The sequence below is a fragment of the Podarcis melisellensis genome (genome assembly GCF_964234715.1).
Source record: "Podarcis melisellensis genome assembly, chromosome: 4".
Lineage (NCBI taxonomy): Eukaryota > Metazoa > Chordata > Lepidosauria > Squamata > Lacertidae > Podarcis > Podarcis melisellensis.
The window spans coordinates 39593197-39611519 of NC_138531.1; the positions used below are offsets into that span (position 1 = coordinate 39593197).

The following is an 18323-nucleotide window of genomic DNA, read 5'->3' on the forward strand; positions in this document are numbered from 1 at the left end:
AATCTTATCTACTGGGCATTTTATACCTTTAAACTAGCAAAAAGGCAAACCCTAGGATAGGTGTGTAGGTATTTGTTTTTTAAAAAAATAAAAAATTAAGTATGCAAAAGTGAATAATTAACTTTGGAGAGGCATAATTACCTGTAGTGTTTTATGGCTTTCTTTTGAAAGGCTTTTACTTATAGTTAATATTTCCCCAACATCCTGTCAATGATAACAGCTAGTTATCATCTGTCCTGTCAGATTTTCGGAGCTTGGGAAACTTGCGAATTTTTACAGATATCTGAGAACATGCTTCAGAACGAGAATAAGTCATCTGCGGCCAAAGATTGGGCTTGCTCCAATGTGTAGACTTCGGTGTCATCACAACAGACCTCGTCCCAGTAGACTTGGCTGTGAGGCCTCCTCCAGCTTGCCCTCTCGTCCTTCTCACCATTTCCTCTTTCCTCTACACAGGAGTGGGGGTTCTCTGGCCTAAGGGGGAGAGTAAGCCTCTCTATTCAGCCCTCAGGCCACAACTCCTCCCCAGATCACATTCCTAACTGCTCTGCTTCTTCCTCAAATGCTTGCAGTTGGAAGGAGTGTATCCTTCAACTGTGAAAACCTCTCTCTGTGTGTGTGTGTGTGTGTGTGTGTGTGTGTAAAAACCTTTGACTTTTCCATGACTAGAATATGGCCTACAGCTCAAAGACAGAAGTCACGTCTAATGATGTTGCCCCCTTTTAGCCTCTTCACACCCCACCACCACCACCACTGGTACATAGCCCCCAGAGGGCTTCCTGTGAGGGAATGCAGCCCTTGTACGGCAAAAGCTTCCCAGCCCCTACTGTAGATCACTCCCTTGCTTCTTCCTTTGGCCTGCTGAGACCCCTGACTCCTCTTTTCCTAGACCACTGATCCCCTTCAGACCTTTATGCCAGCACTACTGATTGGTGGCACCAGAGCTGCACACTACCTGTGCTTTATCATCACTTCCAGTGCAGGACAGGGGCGTAGGAAGGGGGAGCGGTGGGGGCAGACCGACCCGGGTGCCCTCGCTGAGGGGGGTGACATTCGGCGCACTGCCTGCCCTCGACTCCCAAGCCTACATCAGGGTAAGGGGAGGAGCTGTGCTGCTTTGCCAGCAGCATTCAGCCTTCGTTTTGACAGTTTGGGGGAGGTTTGGGAGTCGCGGGCAGGCGGTGCGCCGAATGGCCACCATGGGCAGCTCACTCCACCCCTGGCTGCAGGGCGTGCATGCCACTCCAGGCACCCAAGCGGCCATCCCGCACCTGGGAGGGCCCTCTCTGCGCCATGCCCCACTCGGGAGCGTGCGAACCCTGGGCAGCGCGGGCTTATGCTCTGCCGCTGGTGCAGGGATGGGGAACCTGTGGCCCTCCAGATATTGCTAGATTATAACCTCCATCTGTGGAATGCTTTCCTCAGGAAAGCCTGCTGTTCACAGACACTGCCATATTTCTGGTGCCAGCTTCAAATGTAATTCCTCTACTGTCAGACATTTGGTAGAATGTGATGGACCGATTTTATTCTCCCCCAAAATGCAATACCTTACTTCTCAAACATGTTAGCAAGCATTCCCAGTTGACCCATTTTGCATATGCTCTAGGAATCTTGTGAATTAGGATCATTATAAAGTGGCAATAGTGCATCTCAGCAGATTTACCCAGCAATTTACACTCACAGAAATCTTTAAACTGGGAATATTGTTTATTGCACACCCACCCATCATAATATACACATTTAACATTTCAATATCTATAACAGTACGTAATAGTACCGTACTATTATTGTGCTGTACTACAGTACATATCTATTAACATCACTGAAGATAACTCAGTAACAATAAACATATATTTCTAAGGTTTGGATGGTTAAGCTAAACATAATTTGCAAAAATCTTACTACAAAACTACTGAGCTGGCAATTTAAAAATGTAAATTACCAATTAACTTCTGGAGCTGAAAGGGTATTCTCTGTGTTAAAATCTGTTAACCTCTTTCCTTTAAAACTGCAAAGAATTAGGCTTGTATCAAGCATCTCAGCTCTTCTTTGTTCCCAATTATGTGCTAACAACCTTATCTCTTTTCAGCCTGGTGTCTCTGTGATGTATCAATTGTCTGTCTGCCTCCTGGACAGAAAATCAGGAAAGCTCTGTTTGCTCATTCCAGTGCTGCAACCTGTTTCCTGGAAATGTATGGGATATAAATGTTGAGATTTTTCAGTGAGCGGTTGTAGCATCACTGTGACCTTTAAAAGAAGTTGTCTCTTAATAAGACAAGGGTCATGTCTGACTCATAGGCTTTGTGGGTGCCTCATTTGCTTGTACCGATTTTTGCCAAGTAAAGCAGAACAGTCATTTTGCTTACAATAATACCATCTGTAGAGCATGAGACAACCTCAAGGTTGTCTGTTCAAGCATTGGGCAAAATGTGGATTCCTGCATTGCAGGGGGTTAGACTAGATGGCCCTCATGGTCCCTTCCATCTCTACAATTCTATGAGTCTATGATTCTTATTTTAGGCTGCAATTCACTAATGGGCCCACTCACATGTTAGAGACCAACGGCTGAAGACCGAATGGATTCTTTATGGTTTTAAAGCTGTAATCTAAGAGTCAATCAATGTGGTGTCCTCCAGATGGGATTGGACTACAACTCCCATCAACCAACACAAATGGTCAGGAAAGACAAGGAGCTGTAGTCCACCACTATCTGGAGGGAACCACCCATGCTGTAGTTCTATGGAAGCCCCATTGACGTAAAGGGTCCTCTGAGTAGACGTACATAGAATTGTGCTGTAAGGCTACTGTTGTAAGCAAATCAACTTGGAGGTCCCACTGAAATCCATAGGATTTAATATCATGTTTATATCTGGAGGACAAGTATGGCACTTTGACCAAGACTCATATGATTTCCCCCAAGTCCAAGTCTTGCTTGACTGTCAAGAAGGCCTACATCCTATGACAAAGAATGAGAGGCAGGGGTAGGGAAGGGGATGTGCATTTGCAGAGTTAGACCCAGAACTCTTCATCCAGTGACAATCTAAATATTTCTGCCCTGCAAGACTTGGACCAGAAGTCATCCTAGAATTCATGAGAGTTCTGCAATGGCAGGTGGCTATCATTCACACCTCCTGTGGAAGATGAGAAAGGCACTGGGAAGATTCTGATTCTGAGCCCAGTCAGGATAAGAAAGCAACTTTTCTTTGACCCCAGCATGTGCCCAAGGCAGGTCTATTTCTACATGCTGAATATCTTAGTCCAAGAAAAACGGCACTATATTTGTGTTCAGTGGTACTTCTGTGCTTTTCACTAGTTAATGCTGCCTTTCTAATAAGAGTGAACCTAGTGTTTTTCATTTCAGAAATACTTAAAGGCTTGGATGAGCTCTTATAAGTTTAGAGTAACATCTCCACTGCCTCAACTCCTGAATACACCCAGGCCTAATTTAACATGTTACCTTTGGTATGGTGGCCATTTCTCCATGTATGTAGAAAGGAAAGTGCAGAGACACCCAAATATTAGCGAACTCCTGTTTGTGGATACCCAGTACCCCTTCTCTGCTTGAGCAGAGTGTTGGCAGCTACTAGAATTAGACAGACAGAGCAATGCCTCATCTTGCCTATCTAAGACATCCCGTAACAGTTCTGAGTGTAAGAAGCGTGCAAGGTCACTGGTTCATGACAGAACCCCTGCAATGAAACTCTCGTGTAGTGATATCCATAACTGCTTTACAGTTCTTGAACTGAAAAGACTGAGATGCTTCCAGCAATGTTGTATTTTATTGTCTAAAAAAGTACACCACAGCATGTATGGAAAAGACATACATCCCCTTGCTCAGTGGGGTTTACAGCTGGAAAAGACAGTAAGCACAGTTTGTATGAAGGGGCAGAGATGCATGCAAGTTGAGAAGGACGCATGTACAGGCCTGCTATTGAGCATGCTTCCTCCCTATGAACATCAGTACATGCACTATTGTTGCTTCCTCTTGCTCCCTGCGGTTCAAGCTATGAGTTCCTCTTAATCTTCTTCCCTCTGTTCAGCCTCTGAGTGTTAGCCCAGAGGTGGTCATAACAGTTACACCAAACTATGCACATCTATTGGCAGCAGTGATGGAGCAGGAAGCTAGTCCCCCTCCCCAACACATCTTTACTTCTTAAAGCCCTGCAGAAATCTTCAAAAGCCGTTCCAGAAGAGATCATGAACTTGCTTCAAAGGCACAATGACAGCAACAAGAGCACAGCATGTCTCTGAAAAGTGATCATCCGTAAACCCCTAAGGGCAGCAAATGTTCCTTTCTCACCCATTTCCCCATTTCTCTGTTTTCATGGGCCTCAATGTTCTCAATGTTTCTCTGTTCTCATGGGCCTCATGAAGTGCACATGTTGGTTAGTATATTGGATCAAAGCAATTCACTCTTTCCCCTCACTCGGAAAGTAAAAGGCAAAGGCAAACTAAACATTTAAATACTGGTAACAAGTCAGGATGCTTGAAGAATTTGATTCTGGTGATCTGGACCTCCCTCATTAATATATAGAGCTCCTTACACAGTTATTCTTCAGCTTTCGCACTTCTCTGGATCTTGTGATGTCGCTTTTGGCTCAAAGCATACAAAAATGCATTTTTAAATGCTACACAGGGGTCCTGTGAGAAATCCAAATGGTTGTTCCTAGATCCCAGAAATACACATTTTGAAATGTGTTTTTGAAAGAATAATTTTGTGGAAATATGTTCAAAAATATTTAAAAAAATTTAAGTGCATGCATTCAATTTTTCTTTTCCTTTTAATTGAATGTGGGATGGAACAAGCTTATGGATTAAATATGCAAAAGTTATAAGGAGCAGGAATGGAGTGATCCATCTATCCTTACTAATACTGTTCCTGCTGTGAAATGGCCTTTGTCCTCAAATCTCTGATAGGTCCAAAGAACATTAAGCATTGGGAGTCAGATTTGCTCTTTCCATGAACCTTTCGATGAGAACTGAATTTGGGTGTGTATGTATGAACACGCTTATAAAAGGAATCGCCAAATGAAAACAAGGCAAAGTACACAAGTTTTCTCTCTTCTTGTTCTCCGATAATCATCATTAATTGCTAGATAAAACGAGGGCAGAGTCCCAAGGAAGGGCATGAGAGAAACTGAGACAGTTCATAAGGGTGTGAACCGCTCGTCATCTGTTGCTGCATAGACTCCATTAATACGACCAGCTTTTAAATCCAAGTTATCACAGGGAATTCCATTTTCCATTGTTACGGTTGCTTCACATTTATCTTCTAAACCTTCTATTTCTTCAGGTGCCTTATTACGTCTGTAAAGAGTAGAGAAGGAAGTTATTGTCCTCGAGAAGCTTGACTTGGGAAACATAATTTCAACGTACCTAAACCCATTTTAGTACAGTGGATTGGTACCATCTGGGCTGCAGTACAGCCAGATAGCAGGCGAGGCTAGAGTGTTACTGGCTGTGTAAGTAAGCCCTCTTCCCACACCTTCAACAGATGCAAAGCCCACACCCTGATAAATGTGGATCTTCAGTCTGCCCTGTGAGGGCTGCACAGGAGAAAGGCATATTCCTTGTGCTTTTTCTTTACCAATGCAATTTGACACAGCTCTTGGCTAAAGGCAATCTTAGGAGATCTCTGAGTACGTGTGCTGTAATCCAGCAGCAAGACATCGTCTATGTTTAAGATAGCCTTTGCCAACCCAATCCAGCATGCTGGAAGGCACCAGGTTGGCAAATACTGTTTTAAGAACTGAGATTCTAGCACATTCATCAACCTCTCATGATCAACACAAATGAACTTCATTTACAGTTAGAAATTTCCCTACAGCTTCTGTCACAACCAATTTTTTCATCTGTTTATTCTGCCTTTCACATCACTTATTTTCTAGATGACCCCACCTCTGATATAATTGTGATAAAAGCAATGACTGTCCTACCAAAATTTCCCTGTTTTTTTCCATCTTGACTAGAAGGAACAGCTTAGCAATCTCTTCTTGGGCTATTTCCCGATTGATTTCTGACCTTGCCGACCACTGATTCGCAGGGAAAGACCCTCCCCTGCCATATATGATGAAGCATCAGCTGCTATGGGGAGATAACAGACTCAAAGGTCAGCCACAGCATTTCTTCAGCTCCATAATACATGCGGGAACAAGCTCAGTCAGGACTTGCATATCAGCAATACTCACTGCCATAAAAGTATATAGTTCTGCTGCAAATCCTTGGGTGGGGAGCTTTGCTAAAAATAAATGGAAAGTGCTTTCCTTGATTGCAACATGGATCTTCTACAGAGGCCTTGTTCACATGACTGCCTTCACTTTCATGTCTCCCTCAAATGGCCCAAAGCCATTCACCCATTGAGGCCACATTCACATTCCCTGTAGTCTTCTGTGAGGTGTCAGGTGGGCATCTATGGAGTAAGGTGGACCCACAAGGAAACTGGTTCCAAATTGTAACACCTTGAACTTGGCCCAGTAACAGATTGGCAGCCAGTGCAGATCTCTGTACAGAGATGTTGCATGTTGACAAGGTTGCACACCTGTCAGCAGCTGTGCTGTAGCATCCTTCACTAACTGTAGACTTTGGGTCAGGCACAAGGGAAGTCCCACATAAGAGAGCAGAGACTTAAATCCAACCCTGAAGTCACCAATGCCTGAGCTACTGAGGTCTCCCTGTCTAGGAAGTTGTCATACCATTTGCTGCTGGTAAAAGATGCTTCTAGCCTCGCAGGCTGCCTGGGCCTCCCATGACAATGCTGGATCTAGAGATCACTACCAGACTGCATACCTGCTCCTTCAGGGGAGGTGCAACCCCATTCAGGGCAGGCAATGGACCAATTGATCAGACACTGGAACCACTCGCCTACACTGCTGCCTCCTTCCCAGGATTCACGCTCGGCTTATTTTCTCTTATCCATCCCACCGCTGCATCCAGGCACTGATTCAGTATGGCCTCTCTTGAATCACTGTACTCATACCTTGCTCCAAATCTCCCAGCAACTTCATATGGATATGAAATAGCACTAGAGAGAAAATAACACCCTGTGGCACCCTATAACTTAGCTGCCAGGAGCCAGGTATTGAAAGTTGCAGGGAGATCAAGAAGCAGGAGCAAGGCTGCACTCCCCTGCCCTTAAATAGAAACTGGTATTTAAATATGACTTTTCTCTTTTTTGTTATGAATTTGGCCGACAAATTTGACCAGCCTCCTCCCGTATATCTTGCTCTCCAGCTCAGGTCGGTGATCTAATTCTGTGCCCCACCACCTTCAAAGGAATAGCTGGTTTGTACATGGGAGAGCTCTTCTCCATTATGGTAGCTAGGCTATGGAACCCACTGCCTCAGTGTGGAGAGCTGGTGTGGTGTAGTGGTTAAGAGCAGTAGACTCGTAATCTGGTGAACCGGGTTTGTGTCCCCGCTCCTCCACATGCAGCTGCTGGGTGACCTTGGGCTAGTCACACTTCTTTGAAGTCTCTCAGCCCCACTCACCTCACAGAGTGTTTGTTGTGGGGGAGGAAGGGAAAGGAGAATGTTAACCGCTTTGAGACTCCTTCAGGTAGTGATAAAGCGGGATATCAAATCCAAACTCTTCTCAGTAGATCTGGCTGATCCCCTGCCTCACAGTATTCAAGTGCTAAGTGCTAAATGAAACTGTTTTCTCCTGGCATGTTTATGATGTGGCTAGTTCGTGAATGTATTCTCCTTTGACTTTTTAGGGAAATACATAAATTTGGAAGTTCTGTTTTTGAACTTTTAAAAATTGACCTCTTTGTTTCTGAATTATTGCTGTTAGGTCTCTTGAAGTCTCAGTGAAGGGATGGAAATACATTTTAAGCAACCGCTCTCTCCCAAAACCTACAGTTCCCTTAAAAGCCAATGCAAAAACATAAAAACATGCAGGGTTCACCTCTTGCGTTGATGGATTCCGGATATTATAAGGTAAGCAATTCCAACCATAATGATGCAAAGGACAACACCGAACACAATCAGCCACGTCGGCACAGAGCCTTCAACTGGTGGTGCTAAAGTGGACGAGATTTCCAGAAACTGCAGCGCATCATCATTCAGTAAAAAGGCACTGTTGATTCGGTTTTTGTTCTTCCTTAAAAAGAGATATGAAGTAGGACGTCTTGTTCATTTCCCCCTTTCATTAATTGTTTTGTTTTCACATTATAAATGTTGGCGATTGCACAAACAGTGATGCATTTTATCACAACTTTTATACATGTAAACGTTTTGGGCAAGATCCAACATCATGCCACTGGATGGGATGGGATTTCCCCTTCCTCTCCTCTTCACTTCAGCCCTTCAGTCTGCTTTGGGCTGCTGTGGTGCCATATAAAAGGAGCGGTGCTTGAATTATAAGGACCTTGTCCTTCTTACCAAATCACGTGCTGAGTTCTTACTGGTTTTACAATGTTCTGGGAGACCATGGCTTGGTTAAAATTGGGGTGTGGGGCTTGTGGATTTCATTAAAACCCTATTCTCTCCCCCCCCCACACCCTGAATTCAGCACTGGGCAGCATTTTTATTAGTTTTTAGCTGTCATTTAGCAATAGGAGCTGATGGCACCATAACAAACATTTCAACAACATCTCCTATCATGGCCAACATTTTTGAGTCCAAGGTGCTAGAACTGCATGCCTCGACTTACGGTAAATCTGCTTATGCAGAGTGTAAATGCTTCGAAGAGCAGCCAAAACAAAGTGCATTCCACTATTCTTACCCTGGTCCAACAAATCAGTAATCTCCTCTCCACCCCAGACACACACAATTGCAGTGAAGTTGGTTTTGAGTTTCTCTGTAGAAAACAGTTTAATCTGCTGATAAGCTTAAAAGTTAATCTTTCTCGAAGAATGCAGTCTCATTCATTGCCACATTCACATTTATTCAAACCAGAGGCAATACACTTCTAAAAGATAACATGATTAAAAAACAACAACCTAAGTTCAACAGCAATTTAAAAACACCCACAACAACTATTTTCCACTGAAACCTTCCTGGATTCCCCATTTACAGGCACTATCATTAACAAATTCCTAACATACAATGGAGGTCCCAAATCGGGCTATTCTTCTCCCCTCAAATAGGCTCCTCACTTCCCAGTTTAAATGTGATTATTTAAAAAAACGAGGAAGTGAGAGAAAAGTACATTTCCACTGTGCTTTATAAAAGCAGAAAGCAATTCTTACAATGATACAAATGAAAGGGATATATATATAGCTCAAAGTGATTAAAAGCATTGATAACAGGAAATTTATGTGAAAAAAAATGAGTCTTGGGTATGGAGTCAGAAAACACAGGTTTAAAACCCTGTTCTAGTATGAAGCCCACTGTGTAGATTTGAACACAGCACTCTCTTGGAATCTAGCCTACAAGGTTGAATTACTGGAGAGCTATAAATGCAACTCTAGGCGATTCTGACCAGCAATGCAATGCAAATGCTTACTAACAGACAATATGTTTGGTTAGAACAACATTGTGAGAAGATATAAATGGCTAATGTTGTACCTTATGGCAGCTTCCACATCACTCCTAGGAATAGTTGCATTTGTGGATGAATCTGTGACAACAAACCAAAATGATACCCGATCTGTTACGTTGCAGAGCAATACGTTGGAAATTCTGTGAATAGTTTAGGACAAAGAAGAAGAAAGGGATTATCAACAAACAGGGAATAATGACAACCAAGTCCTAAGTAGTCAAAAGACAGGGGGCAGGTTCAAGATTATCTGGAAATCAAGCCCCTTCATTAAGGAGGCGCTCTTTTTTATTATTACGTCCCCAATTCAAGATGTGGTATGGAAAACAGGATATGGAGCATTGAGAGAAGACCAGTCGCACAGTGGACTCTGGAAGGCAATGATTGCCCATTGAGCCAAATCTTTTAGGTTGCTGTCTTATCGTTCTTCCTTACAACTTAGGCCTGTTTATCAAACATTCACCCCAATTTGCTTGTGGGGTATTTATACATCTTCCGATTAATCATTTGTTCACCTCACACTTTTCGGAGCATTTCCCCATTACTTTCCTAACTGCAAAGAGCCCATTACAAAGATGATTGTGTTATAGAGTGTCAAAGCACTTTAGTTGAGCAAACCTGCATTTCTGGTATGTACTTCATTGCCTCACAGAAATTAGTCCAAGTCTGTAAGCAAATGGAATAGGCAGCTGGTGGCCTGAAGGCTCAATATCTGAGGGCTTCCCATCTGTCTCTCATGATAGCTGATCTCATATTTCTTTTCCCCTCTAGCAACAGAAGCACTTTCGTTGCTTTTGCCCATCCATGTGGTCAAAGCTGGAAAATGGAAGCGACCAGCTGAGTTTCTGCCACCATCTTTGCTGCTCACACTGGAAAGGAGGGGCTTGAAAAAGTCCAACCCACTTCTTGGCTAGTGCAGGAGATGATCAGTGTGTAGAGCCAATGTTGGTGGCCCTTCTGACCTTGATCCATCCGCAACATGGCTCTTTAAAAAAAAAAGTATCCTGAGGTAAAAACGGCACAGGATTTTACCTCTGTTCAACGGTGACATCTTCTGGCTGCTTAACAGCACTGTAACACTATTTCTGTTACGTACTTATTACTGATGTTTTATTTTATATATTACATGTTAAGTTACAGATTTAATAACATGTTATGGTATTTCGGTTGCAACTGCTGCTAGTTTTATCAATGGAATTAGTGTGGAGTCATTCATCATGATACATACAAAAATTAAGACATATTTACCACCACCACCACCGCTACTACTTATTGGTATACTATAAAATACAGCATTAAAATGAATTAAAATCACAACTGGAGGAGGTTTCTCTCTCACACACACACAGTGTAGGGGAGAAAGACCTTTCTTGGTGGTGGCAGCGGTGGGAGGCTGACAAAGAGAAGAAACAGGACCAGCCTGACAATGAGGCAGAGTGAAGCAGCTGCCTCAGGCGGCAGATGCTGAGGTGCAGGGAGGGGTCAGAACTGTGAATGCCATGTGACTTGCCCTGTCCTCCCTATGCTAGCCTGATATCCTCAAGCGCAGTGGAAGATACTGTCCTTTCACCAGTATTAGAGTAAGATTCAACTACCAGTCAAATTGGCTTCTTGGGAGAAGGTGCCATCTTGTCTTTTACTTCAGGCAGCAAAATGTCTTGAACCACCCGACATTGGTGGGTGCCGACTCCAACCTCTATGGAGGAAGAGAATGAAGGCTTCCTTCTCATGTTAGCAGGGGGACACAAACCTGCAGTGAGAGGGGGCAACAGGGCAGACTTTTGTCCCCTATGGAAAATTCTGTAGTCCCGGCACTGGTCTGGACTCAACCCAGTTGCACTCAAGGATTTAACACAACTCATCTGAATGAAAGTAAGTGTTCTTACTTATTGGCTGTCCTAAGTTTAACTTCCCCGACACACTAAGCATCTGTTCAGCATTTTAAACAAGTCACAGATTATGGAACCTGAAGTAACAAACCCCTCACAAAGGCTACAATAAGTTTTAACATAGAATGATCAACGCCTAGTGTGTTGTCCTTTAGGAATTGCACAAATAATTTGACAGGTCTGTTAAGTAAGACACAAAGCATGGTTAAATCACCGCTGGGGGAAAAGCTGTTTGTCAAAATGTTATTATTTCTTAATATGGATGTGCAAAATTTGCATTTACATTGGGACTGTTTCTGCTTGCTCCAGCAAAAAGCAAATATGCTTATAAACAAATGTAAACCTGTTCAGAATATCTGATGCAGGAGAGCCTCCTTCAAGCTAGATAGTGATGACAAAGAGATAATACAAAAGGAGCTGCTGCTATTCTTCTTCCAGTTTCCAGGAAACAAGTTTTCCCCTTCTGGGCTCTTACTTTACTTTAGGCATGTTCAATTGAATGTTTAGTTGACTGGACCACTTGGGATTGCTGGCTCCTTTTTTGGAACAGCAAGGCCTTGGGCTTTATCCCAAATTACTTTAGCAAGTCCTCTGTGTTTCAAGTCTTTTGCTCTGCATCATTCTGGAGTGTGGGTGCTCTGAATTGCATCTGGCTGGGCTTGGTGGGAGTTTCAATCCAAAGCATCTCGAGGGCACCAGGTTTGGGAAGGCTGACTGACAGGAAAATTAGGCATACTCACTGGGTGGCTTCTTGGCTGAAATATCTTCTCATGGCAAAAGCCACCATTGCTTTAAATAGGTATTCTTCATTAGCATCCCAAGTATACTGTAAAAACACACACACTGTTATGGATAGCGAGGCAGAAGGAGAAGATTTTATTGCTTTTCAGCTAACATCCTCATGAGAAACTCAAACTAGGTAACTACAATGTGCTGTGTATTTATTAGTTAAATTAGTTAAATGTATTTGTTAAATTACTTAAGTTTGTATCTGGCTTTCATACCCTGTTTCTCCGAAAATAAGAGTGTCTTATATTAATTTTTGCTCCCAAAGATGTGCTAGGTCTTATTTTCGGGGGATATCTTACTTTCAGGGAAACAGGGTATTCCAGGGAGGCCTTATGTTCGGGGGAGGCCTTATTATCGGGGAGGTCTTATTTTTTGGGGGAAGCCTTATATTACAGCGAGAGGCAAAACTGGAAGTAGGTCTTATTTTCGGAGGATGTCTTACTTTCGGGGAAACAGGGTATCAAAAGGTGCTCTTATTACAAAGATAAAATCTGGAAACTTTAGCCAGCAGTTGCCTGTCACTTGTACTTGAGAACTGTTTAAAGAGCTGATGGTTATGTTCCAGGCACAATTCCAAGTGCCCTTTTGGCCTACAAAGTCCTTAGCAAAGAAGAATAAGCAGTCAGGCTTGGTTCAAAGACATGCAGCAGAGGTGGAACATGTGGTTTGATCCTGAATCCCGTGATCACAGCTACATATTCTATTCTATTCTTCTAATATGGAAACTGGGCCACAGCTGTGGGGAGAGGGAGCAGACAACAACTGTTAGGGGTCTGGATTTGGCCAGGATATCACCAGTTGCCAATCTCTACTATGAAAAGAACAACAAAGAGCAAAACAGTGAATGCAAAAATGATTTATGTTTGAACATGTTACCTAGAAATCTTCAAAGAATCCACATTTAATTGTGCAATAATTCAGATTAGTTCATTTGTAACTAAATGCAGTTTGAACTTAATGTATCTTTCTATCCAATGTAATTTTTATCCCGGTTAAAAATTATCTTCCTTGTCTCTTTAGTTAGGAAGAATGATTTGTAATTTCCTAGAATTTCAAAATATTCCTTTTGTGTTCCAGTAAAGTAGGTTAGATGCAGTAGACGAATGTACCCATAGCTATGAATGCTGATTCACTAGACTTACAAAAGGTTTGCACATCTGGTGAATTGGTATTTTAATGAATTTCTCATCACTAAATACAATATAATACAAATAAAATATTTCACAATGATTATGTCACTGTTCTAGGTATTTAAATCTGGGTGGGGGGTATCAATTTTTGACCTCACTCCCTACCCCCACATGACAAGGCAGCACTCTTGCAACCCACTTGGTATGAAAATGTGGACCACCCTGTCTTAGTGGCTTTCAGTACCATCAACCATGGTATAATTCTGGAGCAGCTGTCCAAGTTAGGGATAGGTGGCACTGCTTTGCAGTAGTTCTGGTCCTATTTGGATGGTCATTTCCAATTGTGATGCTTGGAGAGAAGCCCCATGGAGCCTTGTGTGGAGTACCTCAGGGCTCAATTTTATCTCCCATGCTGTTTAACATCTACATGAAACTGCTGAGTGGGGCCATCCAGAGTTTGGGGTTATGCTGATGGCACACAGCTCTACTTCTCCTTTACATCTGGCAGGTGAGGCAGTGGATGTGGTGGATCGTTGCCTTGCCCCGGCAATGGACTGGATGACAGCCAACAAACTCAATCTAATAAGACCGAGGCACTGTTAGTGGGTGGTTCCCTAGACTGGATGGATGGGAAGTTGCCTGCTATTGCTGGGGTTACACTCCCTTTGAAGGAGCAGGTACATCACTTGGGGGTATTCCTGGGTCCTTTGCTGTGCCTTCCATCAGCTTTGGCATGTGGCCCATGCCTAACTTCAGCTGTCTATGCTCTGGTAACCTCTACTCTTGATTACTGCAATGCATTATACATAGGGCTGCCTCTGAAGACGGATCAGAAGCTTTAGCTGGAGCAGAATTCAGCAGCCAGCTTGCTCACCGAGGGAAAAAGCTTTGCACCTATTACACTCATCATGGCTACCAATTAGTTTCCGGACCCAATTCAAAGTGCTGGTTTTGACCTATAAAGCCTTAAATGGCTAAGGACCACAATACCTCACGCAGCACCTCTCCTCATATAAACTAATATTCTACAACCTTTTACATGTGTTCGTGGGGGGGTATTGTTTTGTTCTTGTTTTAACTGTTTATTTGTGCTTTTATTCTGAGATCCAGCACCATGGGCCTTCTGGCGCTTCCCTCACTGCAAGAAGTGAAGCTATAAGGCCTTCTTGGTAGTGGCGCCCACCCTGTGGAACGCCCTCCCTTCAGATGTCAAGGAAGTAAACAACTACAGTCATACCTCGGGTTACATACACTTCAGGTTGCGTTTTTTCAGGTTGCGGACTGCCAAAACCTGGAAGTACCAGAACAGGTTACTTCCGGGTTTCGGCGGTCGTGCATGTGCAGAAGCGATGAATCGCAACCCGTGCGTGCGCACATGCAGGTTGCAAACGTGCACCCCACACGGATCACGTTTGCAACCCGAGCATCCACTGTATCCGACTTTTAGAAGACATCTGAAGGCAGCCCTGTTTAGGGAAGTTTTTAATGTTTGATGTTGCTGCTTTTTTATTATTGTTATTGGTGTTCTGTTGGGAGCCGCCCAGAGTGGCTGCGGAAACCCAGCCAGATGGGTGGGGTATAAATAATAAACTATTCTTATTATGTATTTTTATCTTGTGAACCTCCCTGAGATCTTTGGATGAAGGGAGGTATATAAATGTTAATGTTGTTAATGTTAATAAAAACAACTGGTATAGCTGACAGAGCTGTCTTGGTAGATCCAGGAGCATTGGGGCTTGTAGAGGGGCAGACCCTGGTGAGGCTTCATATACAGGTTTGTCTTATCAGGGTAGAGGACAGCTGGTTATCCGTACAAGTGGCACCATATGGTATACATGCAACTGAACAAAAGCTGTTGTTTCTTTCTCTGGAAGAGATGTCTGAAGCAGCCAGAAGCTGACACAAAATACGCTTACTCCAACAGAGAGAGTTACATGACCACAGTATTTGATAACATTCATTTAATCCTTCAATAATCTCGATCGATGCAGCTGACAACCAAAATAATGATTCCAGTAGGGTTTGACAGCCTCATAAACTGTGTGTTTCATACTAAGCCTAAGTACTTGAAATAGTTTAGAAAAGAATGACAGTCTGGAAGTCTGCTGTGGAAAGTGTGTTTGTTTTTAAAATGGATGAAAAGCATTGTATCTCCTCAAGCAGCGTTGCTCAGATCTCAAAGAAGGAAAAAACAATTTGTCAGAAAATTTACTGGATGGATAATTTAATAACTTTCATAGGAAAGCTTATATCTCTTTTACGACACAGTTAGCACTAATCGGCCTCTTGTAAAACTTTCACCAGAAAAAGTGGATGTAAATATTTCACTTACTGCATTATCTCCTAGAGCTCTTTTGATACTAATCCTCACTTTGAAAGCATTCTCTGCATCTGTTACAAAGGAAAAGGATCAAGTAAAATGTATATTCATGCACGTATAAATTAGTCAATGGAGCTTTGTTATTCATTTGCGTTCTTCAATGCATCAGAGCATTATTATTATCATTATTGCTCATATTCTGGTTTTATCTCCTCCTTGTATTTTTATGTTGTAGTTCTATAGGTTGGTCTTAATTTATATTATTATCCCTATTATGTTGAGCAAAAATACCCGTGGCTGTCAGCTTTTCCCTTTTTTTGTAAAGGGGAATTCCCTTATTCTGAATAGGATTCCTCGCAAGAAAAGGGAAAAGTTGACAGCTATGAAAATACCCCACCCTTATATCGCAATGTGATGAAGGGCAGGTCAGAGATATTTCAAATAAATATGTTCTGAATGTATTTCAGGAAATAGAGACCCTCAAATACAATTACTGTACTTGGAACATTCTACTGATGTTGGGGGACGGGGATTTCCAGATAACTTTGCTTAGGATTCAGACGTAAAAGAAGAAAATCTGTACATTTGAATGCCACCCACCAATAAATTGTGGAGAAATCATAGACCACTTATACAGATTTGTCATTATTTTTTAGAGACCTGCCAACCAGTGTTGAACGATTGGTGACAAAGAGGATATTATTGGAAAGCTTCTGTGAATTGCCCCATCAGGATTCTCAGAGTTATTTTAACCCTAATAAAGGCATTCCCAATTGCAAAGGCAACCCAGTATCATTTCGTATTCAGAAATGGTTCTTCAGAAATCAGTCCCACTTCTAAGGCTTACTTCGAAGTATACATAGAACTACAGCCCTGGGTTTTCAATGTGCCAGATCATCGAAACGACAGCGACTGAAGGTTAAGACATAAAATGGAATCTTACCTGGTTTGCAAAATTCCGGATATGCAACAGCAACCCAGGCAGATGCAAGCAGCAACCCCCTTAACATCCTTCCAGACTTGGAAACTTCAGGGAAAAACAAAAAAGACTGTAATGCAGTCTTAAACTTCCAATGACCCAGGATTAAAGCATCAGCAGAACTAGGAAATGATGAAGTAGAAAGTTTAATAATTAACCCCCTTTATCTTAGCAAAAACAGTTGGGGAAGCATCCGTTTTCATCCTTTTATCTCTTTAGGTGCACCTGAATAAAGCAGGTAAGAAGTATTTTATTTTCTTTCTCATAACATTTCATATAATAAATATCCAACAACTGAACACTTTGTCCTCTCAGTCATAAACACCACACACACACACCACCTTATTTAAATGCTGGGTTTTTAAAACCGTTTTAGTGAATTTGTACTATATTGCCCCACACGATCATAAATTGTGAAGGAAGTTACCTGCCAAAAGACTATGTCACGTAGACAAATAGCCTTGGATGGAAGTAAACGAAATAACCGGGAAGCAACACACTTGTCTAGAGAACTGTACTCTTCGACCTCTCATCTTGTCCCCAGCTAAATGGCCACACAAAACTTTCGCCCCGATTTTATGTTTGTTAGTTGTAAATATTTTTCAAAGGGTTTTGGATTGTTGTTGGCATTCTTCAGCATTCCACTGCGGTGACATAACAGGACCTCCTGGAGACCACGGGATATGAGAGGGAGAGAAAAACAATCCGTTTTGCATTGTAAAACTTGACAATTCAGCAGTCTGTAGGAGCACAGGTGGTGAACCTGTGGCCTCAAGATGCTGTGAACTGAAATTCTTACCATCCCTGGTCACTAGTCACGCTGTCTGGGAGGGATTAATGGAAGCTGGAGTCCATCAGCTTTTGGAGGGCAACATGTTCTTTTTGCCTGCTGGATGTCATCTGCTGCTTCAGAAGAAGCAGAAAGTATGTCTGCTTTAGAATATTGATGATCTCAGTCCCAAGCTGTGCATTACAGTAAAGGCTACCTGAACAGTCATTTTTATGTGAGGACATATCAAGGGAAAGGATGCTGTCTGCCAGCTCCATTTGAACCTGTGGCTACTGTACTCAGTCAAATACACACAATCACCAACAGGGCACACACAACCAGCTGGCTGGAGGGCCCTCAGAATTAATGACTTTCAAAGGCGTGACTTTCAAATACACCATGTGACCACAGTATCTCAAGGACCACCTCTCCCCACGCAAACAGACTCAGACCCTGTGATCGTCATCTGAGGCCCTTCTTTGTGTGCGTCCTCGGCGAGAGGTCCAGAGGGTGTCAAGATGACAACAGGCCTTTTCTGAAGTGGCTCCCCATTTGTGGAACGCTCTCCCCAGGGAGACTCACCTGGTGCCTTTGTTACCTATCTTTAAGTGCCAGGCAAAAACATTCTTCTTCTCTCAGGCATTTGGCAAATTAAACAATCTATGGCCGTGTAAACTGTGTGTGTAGAGGGTGTTTTTGCTTTGTTTGTTCTTATGTTATGTACGTTGGTATTTTTATAAACTGTAACCTGCCATGTGATCCTTGGAGGAAGGATGGTATACAAATTAAACAAACAAACAAATAAATAAATAATACAAACAATAATTTATGTATTAATTCTGGAAAGTGCTTGAAACTCATGTGTGTACGAGTTCTTTGGCTCTGTCTAGCTGGCCTTATGTGTAGCTGTATGGAGAAAAAACACCAAGGTTCCAAGGAAATCACTGGGACTTCTCTGTAATGCAAA

The 18323-nt window shown here is 42.6% G+C and overlaps 1 protein-coding gene across 3 annotated transcripts; it reads right to left on the minus strand.

Annotated features, from left to right (window-relative positions):
* Window positions 1-3760: 3760 nt before the first annotated feature.
* Window positions 3761-17816, minus strand: CLTRN (collectrin, amino acid transport regulator). 3 transcript variants are annotated; one of them, XM_081907733.1, is made up of 8 exons: window positions 17387-17815; window positions 17015-17254; window positions 16552-16635; window positions 15621-15679; window positions 12110-12195; window positions 9510-9623; window positions 7906-8100; window positions 3761-5307 (listed from the first exon to the last, which is right to left on the minus strand). In XM_081907733.1, exons 3-8 carry the CDS (start codon window positions 16616-16618, stop codon window positions 5148-5150), a joined length of 681 nt encoding a protein of 226 aa, XP_081763859.1. In that variant the 5' UTR covers window positions 16619-16635; window positions 17015-17254; window positions 17387-17815; the 3' UTR covers window positions 3761-5147. The 3 variants fall into 3 exon arrangements, with proteins under 3 accessions (XP_081763859.1, XP_081763860.1, XP_081763858.1); XM_081907734.1 differs by having other exon boundaries at window positions 16552-16812; window positions 17015-17816; XM_081907732.1 differs by having other exon boundaries at window positions 17015-17815.
* Between the last annotated feature and the right edge of the window lie 507 nt (window positions 17817-18323).